The sequence below is a fragment of the Choloepus didactylus genome, chromosome 16 (genome assembly GCF_015220235.1).
Source record: "Choloepus didactylus isolate mChoDid1 chromosome 16, mChoDid1.pri, whole genome shotgun sequence".
Taxonomy (NCBI): domain Eukaryota; kingdom Metazoa; phylum Chordata; class Mammalia; order Pilosa; family Megalonychidae; genus Choloepus; species Choloepus didactylus.
The window spans coordinates 31,054,650-31,075,070 of record NC_051322.1 but is presented as its reverse complement, the minus strand read 5'-3'; the positions used below and the strand labels follow the sequence as shown (position 1 = coordinate 31,075,070).

The 20,421-nt window shown below is 46.7% G+C and overlaps 1 protein-coding gene across 1 annotated transcript; it reads right to left on the bottom strand.

The window, feature by feature from the left end:
- Positions 1–824: 824 nt before the first annotated feature.
- LOC119511750 (protein EFR3 homolog A-like) lies at positions 825–3,610 on the bottom strand. The gene is given in 3 exon segments (XM_037806275.1): positions 825–2,372; positions 2,374–3,249; positions 3,353–3,610. Coding segments are annotated over 3 exon segments (2,466 nt in total). The 5' UTR covers positions 3,440–3,610; the 3' UTR covers positions 825–869.
- Between the last annotated feature and the right edge of the window lie 16,811 nt (positions 3,611–20,421).

Sequence of the window (20,421 nt, the reverse complement as noted above, 5' to 3'; positions counted from 1 at the left end):
GGTACAAAACAATGCACAATGTAAAAATGCATTTTAATGTGCTCTTAATTGAAATGTACAGACTCCTCACAGGTGAACTAGTAGGTGTTTAAATGTCTCTTTTTTTCCTATACTAAATATATATCTCATTTAATTAATGGAGCCACAACAAAATACTACTATAATTTCAAAGCATAGCCTGTAAACTAATACATCTTAAGACGTAAAAAATATTGCACAGTTCGGTACTCCTAGAGTAAGCTCTAAGCCTCTCAAGTAGAATAGTGAAACTCTCGGCAGGAGACACAGTATTACAACTGGATGCCTCAAGTATGGCGATTTTTAGGATCATATTCTAGGAATACTATTCAATAGATATCTTCTTACTGTAAACAAGTTGAGGAATGCCAGTCATGTCATTATAGTAAATAGATGCCTATCACAACTCATCTAAAGCATGGGGACAAAAAGCCACAGAATAGTTTTGCAGCCCCATGATTAGTAATATATTGTATGTATTTGCTTTTGCAGACCAAAAACAAAAGCAATTCTATTTCCAAGCAGTTGTGTAGATGCTGAAGAAATACAGTGGTCACTTCATACATTTTTAACCCTTGGAAGGCTTAAATTTTTTAAAAAAATTACATGTCTTTGGGAAGTTTAAAATATACTGTTTAACAGAGGACCAATACATGTTCAACTTTAAAAACAACAGGAATCCCAAAAGAAATTAACATGGCAGAAATCTATCTTGAAAAGTAGTCTAAATAATATACAGTTCTAAAATTTCTAATATGGTATGCCGAGCATTTGGTTAAAGATAAGTTCCATCACTATTTGGCCTTAATTTTTAGGCTTTAAAACACTATGCTGAGGTCTTCACGAGCCATTCAGTACACACACAGATCTGGAAACTTCATCTCATAAACCGGGACAGACTGGTATTGGGCATGTCCAGAAGTAATGGCCAGTGTTCCTGACGGACTTGGAGGAGGACGTATGGTGAGTTCCAAAATCTGAGCAAGTCTATCATGAAGCAAATTTGCCTTGGATTCACACTGTGCTGCTATTTCTTCGAAAGGTGCTTTCTGGAATTTCTCTATCACAAGACGCCTCTTTTCTTTCTCCTGTTCTTCCATTCCACTGGTGTCAATTGCTTTCTTCAGTGCTTCAAAGGTGATTTCCTCAGTGTTACTAACCACATCATCAGAAGGAACATTGCTGGGTAAAATATCCACCTGAATGGACACAGTGTCCACAATACTCTTTCTTCTAGAAAGCCGATCTTCATCTGTTTCTTGTGGCACATATGGTACCGACAATCTCTCCACACTATATCCACTTCCACCTAATGACTCTGCAATCTTGTTGGTCAGAAAGTACAAACTTTTGTCATGCTTCTCTAAAGACTTTGGAAGCGTGCACTTATCTCTGAAAATATGCTCTGGTAGAAAATAAGGGGCTTCCATAGTTCGAATTTCAATAATCTTGCTAACATGCTGGCAAAACGCAGGGACAGCTATCATCTGACTTACAAAGTTGAGGTATGCTGCAACCAGTGCCATGATTCCACAGCGATGGAACATCGGCAAATTATCCTCATTGATAATTGCACTGTCCTGTAAAGCAATGGCTAATCGAATGAGATCAATAACCACTTCTTCATTGGCCAGTTCAATAGTTATTAGAGAAAGAGAAGTATAAAGTAGCTCATAGTTTTTCTGAACATTGTCTTCCTCTTTACAGCCCAAATATATGTGCCTGTATAGTTGTTGCCCATTCTTTTTCATGAAACTTGTGTCTTGTCTACAAATTTTTTCTCTTTTAATCTTTAGGTCAGCTACATCTGGTATTATTCTGATCCCGCGAAGTTTTGCTCTGTTGTCATGGCGATCCATAAGATTATGCATTACTTCTAAAACTAACTGTCTCAGTTCATAGTCTTCCATGAGAGAGGGTGATAACAAAGGATCCAGAAAAGACCCAGGTAGTGCAGTAACAATTGTTTTTGCTTTGTATCCAGAGGTCACCATGAGTAAAGATCTCAGTAACATTATCTGAATCCGCCTGGTTCCCAAATCCCCTAGTTGACTGATATCCAAATTATGGGTGGTTGTTCCAAAAACAGGTACTTTCCCCATAATGAACATCATGATTTCTGACCTCTGATAATCTGGTAGGTTACTTCCAAAAAATCCTATTGTTTGGATAATAGCATTCTGCACAATCTTCTCATCATTGTCTTTGGAACTTGTGTTCAAGTTGGCACTGCCTACAGATCCTCCCTGTAAATCATTAGCTTCAAATTCAACACTGAGACGCAGATGCTTCAATAGGGTGTTGAAAACTTCAAGCACTGTGGGGCCTATGGAACCCTTAGCAGCAATGGCGACAGGCCTCTAACAGAACCTGAATAATACCTGCTCGAACTCGTGGAGAATCTTTTTTACGTGCATCAAGGTGTCCTAGAATCTCCTGGATCACATGGTGAGAATACTGAGCCTGAATGGAATACATTATAATTTTAAAGCAGTGAACTGCAAATTCATTGGGATCCCATAGTTTATGATGATCTAGGTGTGCAAAAACTGGTCTAACAGCATTATTCATATTCCCAAAAGTTGCTCGGCCCAGCAGTTCTCTAAAACAGTTTTCAGCCAGCACAGAAGGATTCTCTTCTTTCTCAGCTGTGGAAGGAGAAGAAGGAGGGCCTATTCGACTGTCGACCTCTTCTATCTTTTGCATGTTAAACAGAAGAGATGGAACAATCTTATCCATATGCTGGGGTTCCCAAATGGTAGCCCAAAGTTCGTCATTAACTGTTTTGCGAACCACACCTTGAATACCCCTGATTCCAGCAATTCGGATTTCTGTTCGTATTTCGGGATCACTATGACAGGAATGACACATGGCACTGAATCGAGATACAAAAAAGTCATAACGTCGATGATAGGAGGGTGTGTCCTCTTCAATATTTGCAAACTTAACAAAAGAATTTGTTCCAAGAACTTGAAGCTTTGGTTCCCCTGATTCCAGCAGCTTTGCTACCATATGAAGAAAGCTTTCTACAAATGGCTTGATGCTTTGAGAATGACAAGCCATAAGAAGTTGGTCCAATGCCTCCATAGCAATTAAAACATACCCAGATCGATGTCTGACAACATCCCTGCTCAACCTTTCTGCCAGGTAAGAACCAATTCGATCCAGTTTTTCTGGGGCTGATACTGCATAAAATGTCAATTTCTCCATTTCAGCTTTAACAAGGCCATCCTCAGACTCTTTCTTGGCCTGGGAATTCACATAACTCCTTCTTGTCCATCAGATCTCAGCTTCCTCCAAACAGCCTTTACTGCATCCCATCAAAGTCCTCCTCTTTGGGGTCTTCAGGAAAAATGTTGTCCACCAGGCGTTTGTAACGAGGACGCAAAGCAGAACAGCAGCAGCACACTCGGGTAGGCATGGTGACCCCGAGCCGCGCTCGCCGCCGCGGAGGCTCAGCGGGGCCGCGCAGGGCGCGCCGACCGCACCATGCCCAGCCGGCGTCGGGCCGCGAAGGCCGGGACGAGGCGAAGGGCGAAGGGCGGAAGGAGCCACGGCGGACCCCGCGGCTCACGCAGCGATCCCCGCGACAGCCGCCCAGGAATATTTATTTTTAACAAGCTGCCTGCTGATTCTGATCCAGGTGGTCTGGACCACAGTTTGAGAAATACTGCTTTAGAGACGGTTTCTAAAATTTAATGCAAACACAAGTCACCTGAGGACCTTGATAAAGTGCAGCTTCTGATTCTGTAGTTCTAACACACTCTCAGGTGATGCTGGTGATGCTGGTTGGCAGACCACAATTTTTTTTTTTTAATTAAATAATAAATTGAATTGTTTATTCGTATTTTCTAATTTAACCCTGCCACAATAGTAAGAGGTTGATAATGTTATTATTTCCACTTTACAGAAGAGGAAGCATGGAATTCTTGAGAGCTTAGGTAACTTGTCCAAAGGCAAACAGCTTCTAAGCAGCAAAGCTCTTACTTAAATTCTCCTCTGACATCAACTGCAGACCACAATGTGAGAAGCAAAGTTGCATAGTCATGGTTCTCAAAGTGTGGTCCCTGACCAGTATCAGCATGACCTGGAACTTGTTATAAACGCAAATTTTCAGGCCCCATCTCAGACTCCCAAAATCAGAAACTGGGGGTTGGGCCCAGGAATTTGTTTTAACAAGCTGTCCAGGTGATTCTGATGCTTGCTGGGGTTTGAGAACCATTGCTAGATGGTTCTCACTCCCTGCAAATGCTCCCTAAGCATGGACCAACTCCCCAGTAGAGTAGCTGAAGGCTATGAATTCACAGGGCGGGGGGGGGGGGCGGCGGCGGCTGTGGTCTCAGGGGAGGGGAAGGATCCTTGAGGAGAGCGGCTGTGGGAGTGGGTGAAGGGGGCTCTTGAGGATTTGAGTTCTTCAGCCCAGGATGGTGGCAGAAGGAAGAGCCAACTGAGAACTGGGCCCCTGAGCAACGTCTGTGGTACATTGGCAGGAGCCGTTTGGGAGCCAGGGCCTCCCATTTTTGTCTCTTGACCACTAACTGTCAAATCATCCCACTTCCATCAAGGTGTTAGGAACTTATTGTGTTTCTCCCTTCAAGGTATATGCATTTAAAGAGCACTTTCTGGAGAAAGTGCTATTTCTTAAGTGGAATTTTAAGCTTTGGGGTTCTGGGTAGGAAGCCGCTGGTGATACGTACAAGGTCTTCAAATCCCACCTCCCGGCAAGAGCCCACGGGCCGGTGGATGTGGCTCTGCCTTTGGCTCCCCCTGGTCGGGGCTGGCCTCCCCTCCTGCTGCAGGGCTTGGCGGGGGGACCAAGGAGGAGGGAGCTGAGGAATTCCCCAGCAGCTTGGGCGCCTCCCGGAATCTCTCCCAGTCTCATCCTTTGTGGGAGAGAGGCAGCAATTAGCATAACTGGAACAGATCCTCTTTGTCTACATTCCAGACTGTGGGAGACGGGCCTCCCCCAGAGACATGCTAATTACACAGAAGGGGCCCTGGGTGCCTGCTGGCACCGACCCTCATTCCAGTGTTGCTGCCGCCAGAAAATAAAACCAGGTATAGGTGGAGCCATGGGCCAGGCTTGTGTGTTGCTTAATCCAGGAAACCTGAGGCCACTCCGGGCATGCAGGCCCTGATGAACGTCTCTCTCTCTCCTCCTGCCCTTTTTGGTCAGGAAAACATGCTTACCCTTGACCTTGAGTGCCTTCCTTCATCTCACCCATGATTGGTTTTTCTCCCCATCTGGATTGCAGTTCCTTGGTGGGTTTTATATTTAATTAATTAACCAACCAATCAATATTTATTAAAGACACTATTTGTCAGGCACTGTGCCAGGCCCCAGAGATACAAAGATTAATCAGGCTACCGTCCAGGATGAGGTGTGTTCAGCCTAGTAGGGGGTGCAGGGTATACAGTCCAGTAAACAAATAGTTACAAATAGTTACATAGCAGGTTGGTAAACAGAATCCCTGAGATGCTCCAGGAGCAGTGAGGACAGAGCACAGAAATGTGCCTGGGAAGGAGCAAGGGGAGGCCGAGAGTTGTTGGGGAGGGCTTCCTAGAGGAGGTGACATTTGAACAGTATTAAAGGATGGTAGGGGTTTATCACATGGGTACTGCAGAGGAAAAGGCACGTACAAAGTGACAGGAGCAGGAAGGTGCTCTGGGCTCTCCTGGAACTGTGAGCGGTTGAGGTGCTGGACTGTGGCCTCCCTGTGAGCAGGGCCCAAGGGGAAGCAGAGAAGCAGGAGTGGCTGGGCTTAAAAGGCTTTGTCTCCCCAGCTGAAGAGTTTGGTAGTTAACTTGAGGGTCCTGGGCAACCAGTGAGAGAGTTTACTAAGAGGGTAGTGTGGTCAGAGTTGTGTATTAGAAAGAAGAGTGGCCACAGTGTGGAGAATGGACTGGTGGACTGGAAATGGGGATACCAGGAGGGTGTCGGAGCTGCTGAGCTATAGACGAAGGCAGGGAGAGAAGGGAGGTGGTGAGGGAGGCACCTGGGCTGAGACTGGTGCATGGTGGTGCCATCCACTGAGACAGGGAAGATGCAGGGAGCAAGGGTCTGTGACAGGTGAGGATAAGTCCTGGACATGCTGAGTTTGAAGTACCCATGGGAAGGTATCCTGGTGGGCCTGACTCACAGGAAATCAGACATAGGGGTCTGCGGTGAAGGAGAGGGATTTAAAGGAGAGATGCTGAAGTGGGAGGTGGTATAACCTGGTGGCTTAGAGAAGACGTTTTAAGAGTCTGAGCTGAATTTGAACCTGGCTTTCCCTCATACTAGTCATGTGGACTTGAGCAATGCGATACAGTCTATAAGCTGTTTGTCTCTTTTGTAAAAAAGGATTTTAAGTCCTATCTTATAAGATTGTGGGAAGTCCAAACATGCTAATATATGTGAAGTGCTTAGCACAATGCCTGGGACATCATGCGCACTCAAGAAATGGTAGTTTTAAATCAACAGGGAGATGGTGGCTGAAGCCGGTGTGGACAAGACTGCCCTGCAGAGAGTGGGTAGCATGATAAGAAGAGACCGCCAAGGACAGAATCTCCGAGGAGCCAAAGGCCAGAGAGGTAGGGAAGAGGGGATTGGGGAGCCCAGGAAAGAGGAGGGAATGACCAAGACTGCAGATACGGGGGTGGGGTGGGGTGGGGGGCTCTAAGATACAGGTGAGACTGTTGGATTGTCAAATTTGAGGTCACTGGTGATTTTAGAGCTGATTGAGTGGAGCGGGGAATGAGTGTGGATAATACTTTGAACAGCTTTGCTGTAAGAGGTGGGAGATATAATGAAGCAAAAAGGTAATAGGTACAACGGAGATTTCTCTTTTGAGACAGATTTTGCACGTATCTCTACCTTTCACTTTCCATCTCCTACTGAAATGATCTGTGTGGGTGGGTATCTGCCCCAGCCTCCCTGCTCACACCAGTCTGGGTCAGGGTCTCTCTTAGGTCACCAGCAAGCACCCAGGTGGTGAACTGGGTTTGTTAGCTACTTGTGTGTCTCCCCCTTAGACCATGAGAAGCACAGGAACTGTCTTATGTGATTTTGTTTTCCCAGCACCCATTCCAGTTCCTGGCACAAATAGGTGCACAATAAATGTGTTTCCAAGCGGCTTGCATGAGGCTATGTTGGATGAAGGCTCCCACCTGCAGACACTGCCACCTACCTTCAGTGAGCTGCAACTGTCCCTGGGGTTGGTGCTGCAAAGCATACAGTGACTCTCATGTAGCTGAGAAAAATGGACTAAGAGCAAAGGGCTCTGAGCTTGCTCCCATGCCTTGTGAACAAAGGTTCAAGTACTAGCTGTGGATAGGCAGACCCAGAGTAGCGCACTCATTTGTTCTTGGAACTGGTGTTGTGGGTGCCAAGGGTTGCTAAGTCTTGTCGCTGCTGGGGTCATGGAATCTTAAAAGGAAGCAGAAGTCACTGTGTTGGTCTGATCAATGAGTACTGTGAGTGAAAGGCTCTGTCCACTCACAAATAATATCACCCTCCTCACGGATGTCTGGAATCTTTCTGGGCTCTGTTAAGTGTGAGAAACACCTTAAGTGCTATAGTAACCCCATATATAACCCCAGTCTCTTCACCTGTAGAATCAAGGAGTATTCTAGCTCCAATTAGCTCTGATTTTGATTAATTTTTAGATTCTTCCTTGAGATTGGACTTTGAGAGGAAGGGTCTGGAAGGATGTTGGGCATCTGAGAGGTGAAGAGGGATTCTGTGGGGGGCTAAGAGCCGAGAAATGGAAGGCTAGAAGACCATGCCGTGAGATACTCTAAGAATCCAAGCAAGTTCATGTGAAGCCATATACATGGGCCCCAAAGGCAAGAGGTAGTTTGGCCTAGACCAGTTCAGACCTGCCCTGAAAGTAACCCAGAAGCTCATCAGGTGATCGGAGATCTTCCTGGGATCCTTATTCCTAGGACCTGTTCATTGGATCTGTTCTGGCTTGGACAGCCTTCTTGTTCTACCCTGTGTTGTAATCATCTGTGGTGGTTTGGAGCTGTATGTACCTCCGAAAAACATGTTCTTAAACTTAATCCATTCCTGTGGGTGTGAATCCATTATAAGTAGGACTTTTTTCATGAGGTTACTTCAGTTAAGGTGGAGACAACCTAAATTAATCCTACTACTGGAGTCCTTTATAGGAGACTGACATTCAGACTGAGAGAAAGCCACGGGAAGCAAGAAGCTGAAAATCAACAGAACCCAAAAGAGAACGGAGAGGCCAAGAGAGGCCCCCATGTGCATGGCCATGTGACAGAGGAGCCAAGGACCAAGGATGGCTGGCAGCCAGCCCCAGAACACCAGTCTTTGGGAAGAAAGCACAGCCTTGATGATACCTTGATATGGACTTTCTCTTACTCTCAAAATAGTGAGCTATTCCATCCCCATTGTTTGAACTAACCCATAGCATTGTATTCGCTTGAGTAACCTGGGAAACTAAACTACCATCCAACAAAGACAATCTAGGGCCAGAGCAGACTCAGAACTGTGGGAAGGAAGGAGCCTCTGGGTATCCATCCTGCTGCATCCTTCTGCCCATTCTCCAGATAAAGCACTGAAGGAATCTCTGTCTGCCCTTGGTGCCAGGAAATGCCCACCCATGAAGGCCTTGGCTTGGAGGCGCAGTGGTGGATAGAGCAGAGATACTTAGAGAGCTTTGTTCTTTCTTCTCTTTGACCTTGAGGTTTCAGGCAGGGCAGTAAGGGAGCAGGATGCGTCACAGGGCTCTGAGCCCCTTGGCTTGATTACAAAGCCCCTTTGCATAAGGCCCATGTTCCTTAAGCATTCACATCCCTTCCTGTGCCTAGCCTTGGGCTGGGCAAATAGGTATTGTCCCTAAAATACTTGTTGATTGACCAAATTAATTGTAAATTACAAAACTGAAGTGATTCTCACATTTCCTAAATTATATACATTGACATCTGGCATTTCAGTCTGAACCTGAAGGAAGAAACTTGGATTGTCTGTTTGAACCAGGAGGGCTTCCACCCCCTGACTTCTTCTCCCTCCAGCTGCATTCCCAGACCACCTCCACCCGCCACGTGGGGGAACCCAGACGTCCCAAGGCGGCCTTGCTCACCGGCTCGTCAGATCAGGCAGGGAGAGCATGTTTCGTGACTTGGGAGAGTTTGTGCTAGGAGGTGGTTCTTGCATCTTGAAGTTGAGGAGATCTTTTGCTGATGCATTGTTTGCCAAGTGGACTGGGGGAGGCTGAGGAAATTATAGCAACTTCCGAGTCTGTTTTTAACTTTTGAGGCAAATACTTCACTCTAAAAAGGGGATGCAGGGCACTTTCTAGGAAAAAACTGGGAACTAAGGGTCAGAAGACTAGAGTGGTTCTGCCACTTAAGATCCATAGATGGATTAACTACCAAGGCCTTAGCTTTCTTATCTATGAAATCGGGATAATAATGCTTGTCCCAGACCCTCACGGGCTGGTTTTGAGGATCAAATGAGATAAAAATGAAAGAGCCTACGAAACTGCTACACACTGTCCTGATGTAAGGGATGATTCTTTTTTATTGCAAACTGGCTGGACTCTCCCTCTTTGAGACATCTGCTCCATCAGACCACATAAGCCTGCAGGGCATGTGGCTGTGTGTGGGTGACTGGCAGTGCAATCTCCTGCTGTGTGTCTCCTCTCATTTTGCCCCGCACTAGAGCCAATTGTGATTTCAAAGCCAGAAATGTTTTCCCAGTTTCTGCAGAGGGAGCAAACCAAGCATCCCTCAGGGCCATGCTCTGAGGTCCCCCAGAAGGTTATTTTTCTAGAGGAACCAAAGACTGGTCTTTATCTCTGTGACAGTTTATAGCCTGTCAGGCATTTTATTGTTTCCCCAGTGATGACATGATTGGAATGTGGTCCATCTCTTTGCATCACTCTCTGATGTTGAATCACTAAGGGAATTGTGCACCAGGGAATTGTGCAGTGGATAATGCAAGCTGTGGACCTAGGATTTTAGAAACTCCCAGAAATTCTCTTTTGAGGGGGAGGCAGTTGAGCTGGTGAAGGATTGAAGAATGGAATTCTCCTTTCTGATCTGGCTGCTGGGAGTGGGACAGGGGTGGGTTATAAATCCTTGGGCGTCATCTTGTTGAAACACACTTATGTAAAGAGGGCCAGTACCTGGGGGAGAGGGGTGGCTTTCTGGAGGCCATCTCTGAGAGGTGGCATCACAAAGGTGGAATTTAGTCAAAGAATTATCAGTTTCACGCAGAGGTCAATTTTGGAGAGGGGTGCAAGGATAAAAAACATTGAGTTCTTGCTCTTAAGGAGCCTACAGGAAAGAATATTGAATAGAGGCACACATGGTTAAGACCCATGGTAGACTGGGACTATTAGGGTGGTACCAACATGGTACAATGTGGGGCTTAGAAAAGACTTGGGAGAGACAGAGGCACCTGATGGATTGATGGATGACAGGTTGGCTGCACCAACCAGGGGATCTGTGGAGCATATTGCCAGTGTGTGTCCCCGTGGGGCTCTAGGTTTTTGCCACCACGAACTGCTAGCTTGAGGGCATAATTTCATCTGCCTGGGCTGTGAGGACTGTCTTCCTGGAGCTTGACGCTAACCTCATCTGTGATAACCAAGCCCCTATCTCAAGGCCATGTCAGGTGCATGTCCGCCGCACGGCCATCTGGAAGGAGGTTGCCCCAAGGACCAAGTCTGTCTTCTCTACCAATGCCTTCCCTACTTTCCTCTGATTTTAGAATAGCCCCTCCTCCAAAGAGAAAGTCCCCTTCTACTTAATAATAATAATAATAATAAAAAGAAAAATAGAAACCACCCAAGCCAGTTTCTTCCCCTTCCCAATCACCAGACCTTCCTATAATTGTTCTCACTCTTTGTCCCTTCTCTCTGTTACAATGGACGTTAAGTCCCTCCTCCCAAACTCGTGTCCTGGATCTCAGAACCTATTGATTCCATCAAAGGTCCCTTCTCTTGCGTGTGTCTTTAACCACTCTCCACTTGGCCAGTTCTTTCTATTTGCATTTAAGATGTTCAAGTCTCATTCATTGAAAAAAATCCCCATGTAGCTGCCATTCTATTTCTCACACCTTCTTGACAGTTTTCTGTGTTTGCCCTTTCCACCACTTCCTCACTCCCGTTCTTGCATTAACTTTTTGTGGTTTGCTTGTCCATCTCCCACTGGACCACAACTGCTCGGAGAACTCACCAAAATGCCCTTGTGTAGAGCCAATGCATATTTTCTAGGCAGATTCAAATCTCTTGATCTCGTCTTTCTGGGGAATAAATGTTATGCTTCTCTTAAATTCTTTGACACCACATGTACCTGGTTTTCCTAGATCTCCAACTTCTTCTCACTATCCTTTTGCCAGCTTCTGTTCTTGATCCTGAACTCTTTTCTCCTTTCTTTATATCCACCCTCAGCTATTTCATACAGTTACACAACATAAAGTCTACCACCTACCTCTGTTTCCAACCTAGACATCTCTCCCGAGCTTGGCTTGGACATCTCTAGATATCCAAACTTAGCATGCAAGGCTGCTTATCCTCCCCTCCCTCTCCTATGCTTCAGCAAGTGGCGCATTTTAGTGACCCTGTTGCTCAAGCCAGAAACCTGGTTTTGTGAGGAAAGTGTGTGATTGTCTCTGTGGGATGACCAGTGAGTATGTGAAAGTTTCCCTTGAGCCCACATTTTCTCCCACCCTCCTCTGAGAATAGGTTTTGAAAGGAGAGAGGTAGTGGGGGTGGGGAGAGGTTGGAGAAGGGATGGGAGAAACAGGGAGGGAGAGGGAGAGATGAGATGGTGCATGTTTTCCCTTTTTAGCAGTGAACATCTCTGCCATGTTTTATCCATGCTTGCAGTATTTCAGTAGTGAAAGGTAGTCAAGGTACAATTCTGGCAGATCCCCCAATAGCGAATGCCTCCGAGAATGCCCTTGAGAGTGAACTTTCAAACAGTTTCCATCTTTCCTTGAGGTTAGACCTGGGTTAGTGTTGATCCAAAACCTGGAGAGGACCCTGACAAGAAGCAGTGAGCCAAGGGGAGGGCTGGGCAAGGAGGGAGGTTCCATGTGGAAAGGCTAGATGTGCAGATGGAGCCACAGCGGTGCTGCCACGGGGTGGGGCTCACCATGTGCTGATGAAGGAGCCCGGCTACACTGAAGGAAAGAAGCAATCCCCGCCATCTTGAGGGACTAGTGTCAGGCAAACAGACCCTGGAGGGCATGGAAGGGCTGGGAGTTCCATGGTGGGAGAAACAAGGCAGAGGGGGAGGCTCCAAAGATGATAAGGGCCAGACTCTCCTCATGCCCGGTGGGGAGATCAGAAGTTGGATAGTATGCACAGATTCTTTAGACTTACTTGGTGGGACAGGATCAGGGGCTGTGAGATGGCTTCTTGTCCCTCCTCATGGGCCCTGAGCAAAAAATTCAACATCAACCTGTTGTTTCCGTTGAACAGCTGGGATAACTTCTTGGAAGGGTGGCCATGGTCTCCACTTTTCTAGATCAGTCTCTCTCCTGCATTTTCCTTGACTCTTCTCTCCCTGCACTTCACCACTTTGTAGCCTAACCTGGCAATTCTTCTATTCTGGCTCTAACCTGGATTGTGCCTCCTGATTTCTGTCCAAAGATTTGGCTTTAAGGAGGTGTCCTTCCTCTTTCTTTCCTTTTATAACATTCCTATATCAGCAGTGTTCTTGTAAGAACCCTTTCAAGATGCAATCCCCAGGCCAAAAGAATATACCCCCCACCCTAAATCTGGTGGATCAATTCTAAGCTCCTCACTAAGGTATTGAATGCCCTTCATAAATGCCCTCCCCTATCTCTACCTTGTCAGTAGCCCGTAGTATCCCTGCTCCATTTACTCACTTTCCCACCACCTTCAGTGTGTGTGGTGTATACATGCATCGTGCACACAAACACACACACTTTGTTCCTGCCTGGAACACTCATCTTCACATCTAGTCCCGACTTCCCCATTGTCAGGTTGTGCTGCCTGGGGCAGGTCCCATCCTCTCTCAGAATCTCGTTTTCCCAGTTCATAAAATGAAGGGGTTGGACTAGACGACACAGGGCCACAAATGGCACATGGAGGCAGTTTCAAAGGGTATAGAGCTGGCATAGGCTATTCCCTGCTGGCCCCTGCTTCCTTACCTCCTTCTGAGATTGCACACAGAAGCCCTATGGCTAGATGTTGTCAATTGCCCCCTGCCCCAGGCCCCTGACCCTATGTGTAAAAAGCTGTAACAGCTCACCCCTCACTTGGTTTTCCCAATCATCTGTTTTGCCTGCCTGGTCTTCCACCCTGTTGGCTTTTTGAGCCTCTCTCTGTGCCCTTTTAGGATCAACAGTGTGCATGGGGTCTGCCATTCATTCTCATGTGGCCAGTCTGAAAGTGTAGCCTCAGATGAACTTCCTGAGTGTCACCCTCACCCCAACCCATCTCCAGTCCTTCATGCTGGCTCCATCGTTACCTCTTATTAATCTGGGTGGATAAATAGATGTGGACAGATGGAGTCGAGGTGAGAAAGAGGTATTAGAGGGCACTCCACTGCCTCCTTAGCATGCCCAGCCTTCTCCCTGCCTCCACCAAACAGCCCTATTTTCTATGTCCTCCAAGTGCTCCCTGATCAGGGCAGTCTGGCTCAGGTTCCTCTTGTACTCTGTTACTCTCGGCATGACTTGGCACATCCCAGAAAACAAGCTACATGTAGGCACAATCCATCATCCTGATTAGATCAAAGAGGGCAGGGAATATGCCCCCAGCACTGGCTGGGGCCCTGCACACTGGTGGAAGTCTGGCTGTTCCGGCTAACTGACTCCTGGCGGAACATTTCCTGGTTTCTCTGTGCTCCTGGGAGGCAGTGGAGGCGAAGTTTCCCTGAGATGTTTTGGTCTCAATGTCCACCAATGGAAAGAAGAGCTCTCTTCCTGGGAAGAATTCCTGGGTATATAAAGAAAATGTTGCTATGACCAAAGCAACCTACGTACTCGTCCGTTGTCATTTTCATTCATTTATTCCCAGTAGACTGTGATGGTTAAATTCGTATGTCAACTTGGCTAGGTTATGGTGTCCAGTGGTTTGGCCAAGCAAGCACTGACCAGATTGTGACTGTGAGGATATTTTGTGGATTTAAATCATCAGTCAGTTGAGGGCATCTATGGCTGATTACATCTAAAATCAACAAAGGAGATTGCCTTCAGCAATGAGAGAAGTCTCGTCCAATCAGAAGAAGTCCTTAAAGGGAATAATGATTATTTCAGCAGTTAGAAAGAAGTATCTCTACAGGCAGCCAGCTTCTCTTGGGGAACTCATCGAAACCTTCATCGGAGGTCTCAACTTGCAGCCCGCTCTACAGAATTCGGACTTGCCAATTCCCACAGTCACATGAGCCAATTCCTATAATAAATCTTATTACATAGACCGACTAACTAATTCTGGATGATACACAATCCTTGGGAACCTACTATCTTGTTGGGGATATGATACTTGAAACAATTAGACAACAAGGCAAATCAGCATGTGATTAAATGCCCCAGGTACTTGACTTCAGCCATAAATTGAGGAGGCCAGAGAAGAAGGACGATGGGGCTGCAAGAGAGTTTCGGGGCTCTGTGAAGATAGAGTGTTTTCCTAGGCCCTGGAGGGAAAGGCAGGTAGAAGATGATGTGGAAGATCTTCCAGGCAAAAGAAATGAGCAAAAGCTTGGTGTTTTGCAGCGAGCAGAAGGTGTTTGTGGGCTGTAGAGGGAGCTAGAGTGACTAAACATTGGCTCTCCGTGGCCGCCTTAGACGTAGCAGGCCTGTGGGTCCACACTGGCCATTCCAGGCCTTGTCTGGGAATCACTCTGGTAACCAAGAATTCACAGAGTGGCGTGCTGGGGCTGCACTCACCTCTTCCCATGCCCTACAAGCAGGCCCAGCTGGGGCTGAGGCCTCCTCCAGGCCACTCTTGTCTCACTCCAGGCCCAGGGGAGTGAGAAAGGCTGGAGAGGAGGAGTTGCTTGATTTCCAAGGCTTTCTGAGCTAGCCAGGTGGAAGGCAGCCAGAGAGGCAGCAGCTGGTGACAGCCACCCTGACCGCATTAGCTAGCAGGGAACAATTGGGCAGAAAGAGGGGTGGGGTGGGTCGGGAACATGGGCCAGTGGAATTCTGAGCAAGGTCAAAGTCCAATTGGGTACAGTGCTTTATTACCAATTTAAATCTCGTCTTTCCTCCCAGAGTGGCTGCCACCCCTGCAAAGAGGCCAGGGCTGCCACAGGGGAAATTTGCATTTAAAGACTCCAAGTGCTGGGCACTCTGGCAGGGCCACGGGTGGCCTGCAACCTGCTGGTGTGCTCACCCCGAGCCTGGCCATCCCCCAAGGAATGTGCTGCTCTTTCCACCTATATCTGGCCACCTGCTTGCTAGGGAAAAAACTCTTCTTGTTGCTTCCAATCAGGATCCTAAAGTGTGCAGGGTGGGAGGTGAAGGATCTGGAGGGTGCTGTAGTATGTGTGTCTAACTGGGGCTGGAAGAAAGTCCTAAGGGAAAGGTAGTCAGATGGATGGCAGGGGGTGCTAAAGGGGCTAAACTGGAATGGGGAGGGGGCTCTGGAATGTGGCAAAGTGAATGAGGCAACAATCTGGATTAAGATGGGGTTCAGGGGGTGCTTTCCACAGAAGTAGGCGATTTATCCAAGGCCTGTGATTCCCCTGGAAGGAGGGCTCCTCTTCACGCTTCTCTTCTTGGGGCAGTTGGTCCTTAAGCTTTGACATCACCCGGGGCATTTTAGAAAATATTAATGGCTGATTATTAGTGCCCAGAGATTCAGTGAATGCATGACTTCCATCCTTCCTCATCAAGCCCACCACCTGCCCACTATTACCACCATCCCAAGGTAGGGAGAGGGATGGCAAAGCTCCTCCTCACTTCCATATGCTGCAACCCCTCCTTGGGGTTGCTATTAAATCAATGTACATTTATTGGGTAACTAGGTATTGGTGAAAAGATAGCTACATAGCTTAAAGGCTTGGCTGCCTTTGGTGTTTGATTTCAGGTGTACAGGAGTTTCCTAGAGAAGAAGGAGCATATGTTGCAACTTTTTCATAACGTCAGAGTTCACAGGGACAGTGACTTTCTCCCAGGGGGATCTGCTTGCCGGCATCCTCAAAGGCGAGGCCTGGGGCATTCCTTTGGCTGCTTGTTGGGTTGAGACATCAGGACTGGGTTTCTCAACACCCCATGCCCAGGAGCACCCCCCTCCACCTGTCGAGGTTCTGAAGATCCATGCTGTGCATCCTGTAGCTAAGGCAATGGGTCCACCAGGCCTGGTTGGGCAGAGTCCATTTGAGCACTTCTGGACACCATGGAGTGCACTCAGGTTTTTCTGAGGGCCTCAGGGGCTCATCTCCCTCCTCCTTTTAGGTGGCAGTGAGGGGCAGAGGTTGAGGTGACAGGGAGGGGGCTCACTCTTGTCATCTTATCTGACTGGAGGGATCAAGGAATGCTCGAGATTGACTATTCAAAGAGAATACCCAGACCCTTCCAGGACTCAAGGGTTTTGCTTTGGGAGGGCCAAAGGGGTCTCTGAGGCTCAGGTCAGTGTTCACAGCTGGGAGGAGCTCTGGGAGAGCAGTTACTCAGAGATGGCCACTTGCTAACTACAAATTATCTTTGCTAGGACACGTTACCCACAGCTCCAGTCTCCACATTAAAAACATGGCCTTACCCAGCACCATTTGCCACTCACTGAAAGTGGCAGGATCTTTTCGGGGGCACATTTAGGGCTCCACTGTGGATCAGAAACTCTCAGTAGATCCATGTGCCCACAGCCTAAAGCCCAAAGGTGTTTGGGAACCATCCAGGACACTGTGATCTGCCCCCAATTGTCCTGTCCAGCCTCACTTGCCTCTCTGCTTGCCCTTGGATCTTCCTCACACACTGGCCTACTCTCTGCCTCCCTTACCCCCAATTCACCTGTGATGTTCTCTGAGTCATCACTCCCACATACCGCCCTCTCCCCAAGTGTGGAATACTTGCTTCCACAAGAAGATACCTTTCAAATCCTACCAGCACTTCTCAGTCCAGCTCTGGGAAACCTTCCTCGACCACTTCAACCAGAAGTGATATCTCTGTTTCTCAAGGATGGTCATCTCTGTATCCTCACTGCTTATCGTGGTATGAAGAAGGAGCTCCATAAACCTTGTCTCTAACACTTACCCCTAGATCTTCTGGAACTGGGAAAACTCTTGGTTCACTAACTTGGGCATGCAAGCAATAGCACATTTCTTTATTTTTTATAAAAGAACTCAGTATTGATTTCACATCCCCATCCTACTGGGCTGTCCAGAAATTCAACCCAAGCCTTTCTTTGGCTACCACCTGGTCCCTCACTGGGTTGGGTAAAGGCTCCAGGCTCCTCTTGCCGTAGGTAACTGTTCCATCAGTGTTGCAGTAGAGATGTCCCCTGCCCAGCACTATGGTTTCTTCCATCTGCTGCTCTGCATCTTCCCTGTCACCTTTGGGTCTTTTTGGTGAGCTCAGAACCCAAGGTTAGCCTTCCTGCTTACCACACAGCCATTCCTTCTGAGGGCTGTTCAGTTTGGGGTGCTTTCAGGGAGCAGGTTCCAAGTTCCTCCTGATCTTGGGACCCATAGTACCCTCCCCCAAGTTTAGTCTAGGAAAAGTCTGCCTTCTCATACCCTGTTCTCCTGTTTACCTTTGACCTTGGGAAGCCAGAAAGCCTCACTGCAAAACTCTCCCAAACCAGGAAACTGGAGCCTGCCACCTGCAGGAGTTAGGTAAGGCAAAGAAGAAAAATGAGGGGGGCAGGGCACGGCCACTAATATTTCAAAAAATTTACTTCCCCTGATTCCTCTTATCTGAGCTCCATTTATATTATATAAACACTCTTTTAGTGCTTTTGAATAGAATATTCTAATGACCTTGTAAACTCTTTGAGGTCTGCTTCCTGGTTTATAATTCATACTTCCTCATATTTCCCCCAGCAAAGGACAGGTCTGCTGTGGCCGTCCTGGGTTAATTCCAGGCTCTGTTCCCTCGTCTACTTCCTTCTCTTTCTTGCAACTTCCCTCACAGCCACTCCTCCTCCTGCCTCTTATCTCCCTGTTCTGAGGAAAAGGCCAATTCTAATTCCAAGAAAGCGCCAAGCCTTTTTCTCTTCCTGCCCTCTGCTCTCCACATTCAGTTCAACATGGCCCCTCCCTGAAGCTTTAGGGCTTATTTGCCATGTGTATTTCTTCTTTAGCAAAGAGTCTGTTCAAATATTTGACCTATTCTTTTTTTTTAATTGGACCATCATTTGTTTCCTTTCTATTGAGTCTGAGAGTTCTTTGTATGATCTAAATGCAAGTCCTTTATATGTTTTGCAAATATTTTCTCCTAACCTGTGACCTGTGTTTTTATTCTCTTAACAGTGCTTTTGAGGAATAGAAGTTTTTAATACTGTAAAGTCTGATTTGTCAATTTTTTCTTTTATGGATCATGATTTTGGTATCATATTTAAGAACTCTACCTAACCTAAGGTCACAAAGATTTTTTTCCTGTTTTCATTTAGAAGTTTTATAGTTTAGGCCTTACATTTAGATCTTTGATCCATATTTTAAATTAATATTTGAATAAGGTGAGAGGTATGTGTTGAGGTAAATTTTCTTTTGCATATAGCTGTCCGATTGTTACAGTAGCATTTTAAAAAGGACTATCCTTTCTTATTGAAATGCTTTTGCACCTTTGTCAAAAATTGGTTGATCATATCTGTGTGTGTCTATTTCTGGACTCTTTATTTTGTTCCATTGATCTAAATGTCTATCTTGCCCACCTTGTAAGCTTCTAACTCTTGTCCCTGATACTCTTGTAAGGTCTTACCTCAGCCTATCTGCAGCCCTTACTTGGTGCACACCCACATCCTTGAAGCCCCTTCTAGGTAGTGAAGAAGCTCAGGACCTGTTGCAGAGGAAGCTCTACTTGACATGGAAATGGCGTTGCCCAGCTGATAGCTGGGACCTTGGATCACTTCGGCTTCCGGGCCCACCCCTCACCTGGTGTGAGTGAGAAGTGCAATCTAGGGCTTGGTGAACATTGGGCAAATCCATGGGGCTGATGCAAGGTCCTCAGAGGAAACTAAATCCTGCTTTTCTTCCAATATCCAAAAAGGTTTCACATAAATGGGTATATTTATTTGGGCGATGGATCTTACCATGTTTATTTGGGTGAAGGATCTTACCACAGCACATTGATTCTATAGGCAGATCACACGTCAGGGTAGCCCTTCCCAAACAGTAGCCCCGAAGCCCTCCTGAGGGCAGCGGAGAGCAAACCACACCCCAGGGTCTGAGGACAGAGCTCAAAGTAGCTGCTTCAAGTCTGAAATGAAGCATCCTGATTTATTTGAAAAATTCATGCTATCGTGGCAATATATTTATTTATATATCTTAGAATATTTTAAATTACTTATAATTCAATAAAGTTGATATTACAGGAGGTTGCATCACTTTTATCAGGTGGCCTCATAAAACTCATCTCTGAATGCCATCTCCGAATGCAGAACAGGATTTTCTTTTCTCTTCAAATTTACTCCCTCTTTTCTTGTTCTCCTCACTCCCACAGAGGAAGGGGTCTTTGATAAGATCAGTAAGAGACTTGGTAGCTTAAAACCGTGTGGTGGTCGTGCTGGGAGAGGGGCCCTCAGCAGCGAGAGGAAAGTTGATGGCTGCTCCTAGCCTGGGCTGTGAAGAGCACCTCGCCCAGTGGCCCCTGGGGTAAGGCCTCTGTTAATGCTAATGCTGCCATTATGCAAAATACCAGAGATGGATTGGCTGTTGTAAAAGGGGTTTATTTGGTTACAAAGTTAAAGTCTTAAGGCCATAAAGTGTCCAAGGTAAGGGGGTACCTTCACTGAAGGATGGCCGTTGGTGTCCGGAAAACCTCTGCTAGCTTAGAATGCTCGTGGCTGGCGTCTGCTTGCTCCCAAAATGGCATTCTCTAAAATGTTGCTCTTTGGACATTTTGTCCTCTCTTAGCTGCAGCCCCTCTTCAAAATGTCACTCTCAGTTGCTCTTGGGACATTTGTCGTTTCTTAGCTTCTCTGGAGCAAAAGTCTGCTTTCAAAGGCCGTCTTCAAACTGTCTTTGTAAGCTGAAGCTCCTCTCTCAGCTTCTGCGCATTCTTCAAAGAGTCCCTCTTGGCTGTAGCAAGCTCGCTCCCTCTGTCTGAGCTTATATAGTGCTCCAGTGAACTAATCAAGGCGAATGCTGAATGGGCAGGGCCACACCTCCATGGAAACTATCCAATCAGAGTTATCACCTACAGTTGGGTGGTTTGCATCTCCATGGAAGCACTCAATCAAAGCTTACAATCTAATCAACTCTAATAATGTCTGCCCAACACAAGATTACATCAAAGAACATGGTGTTTTGGGGGAC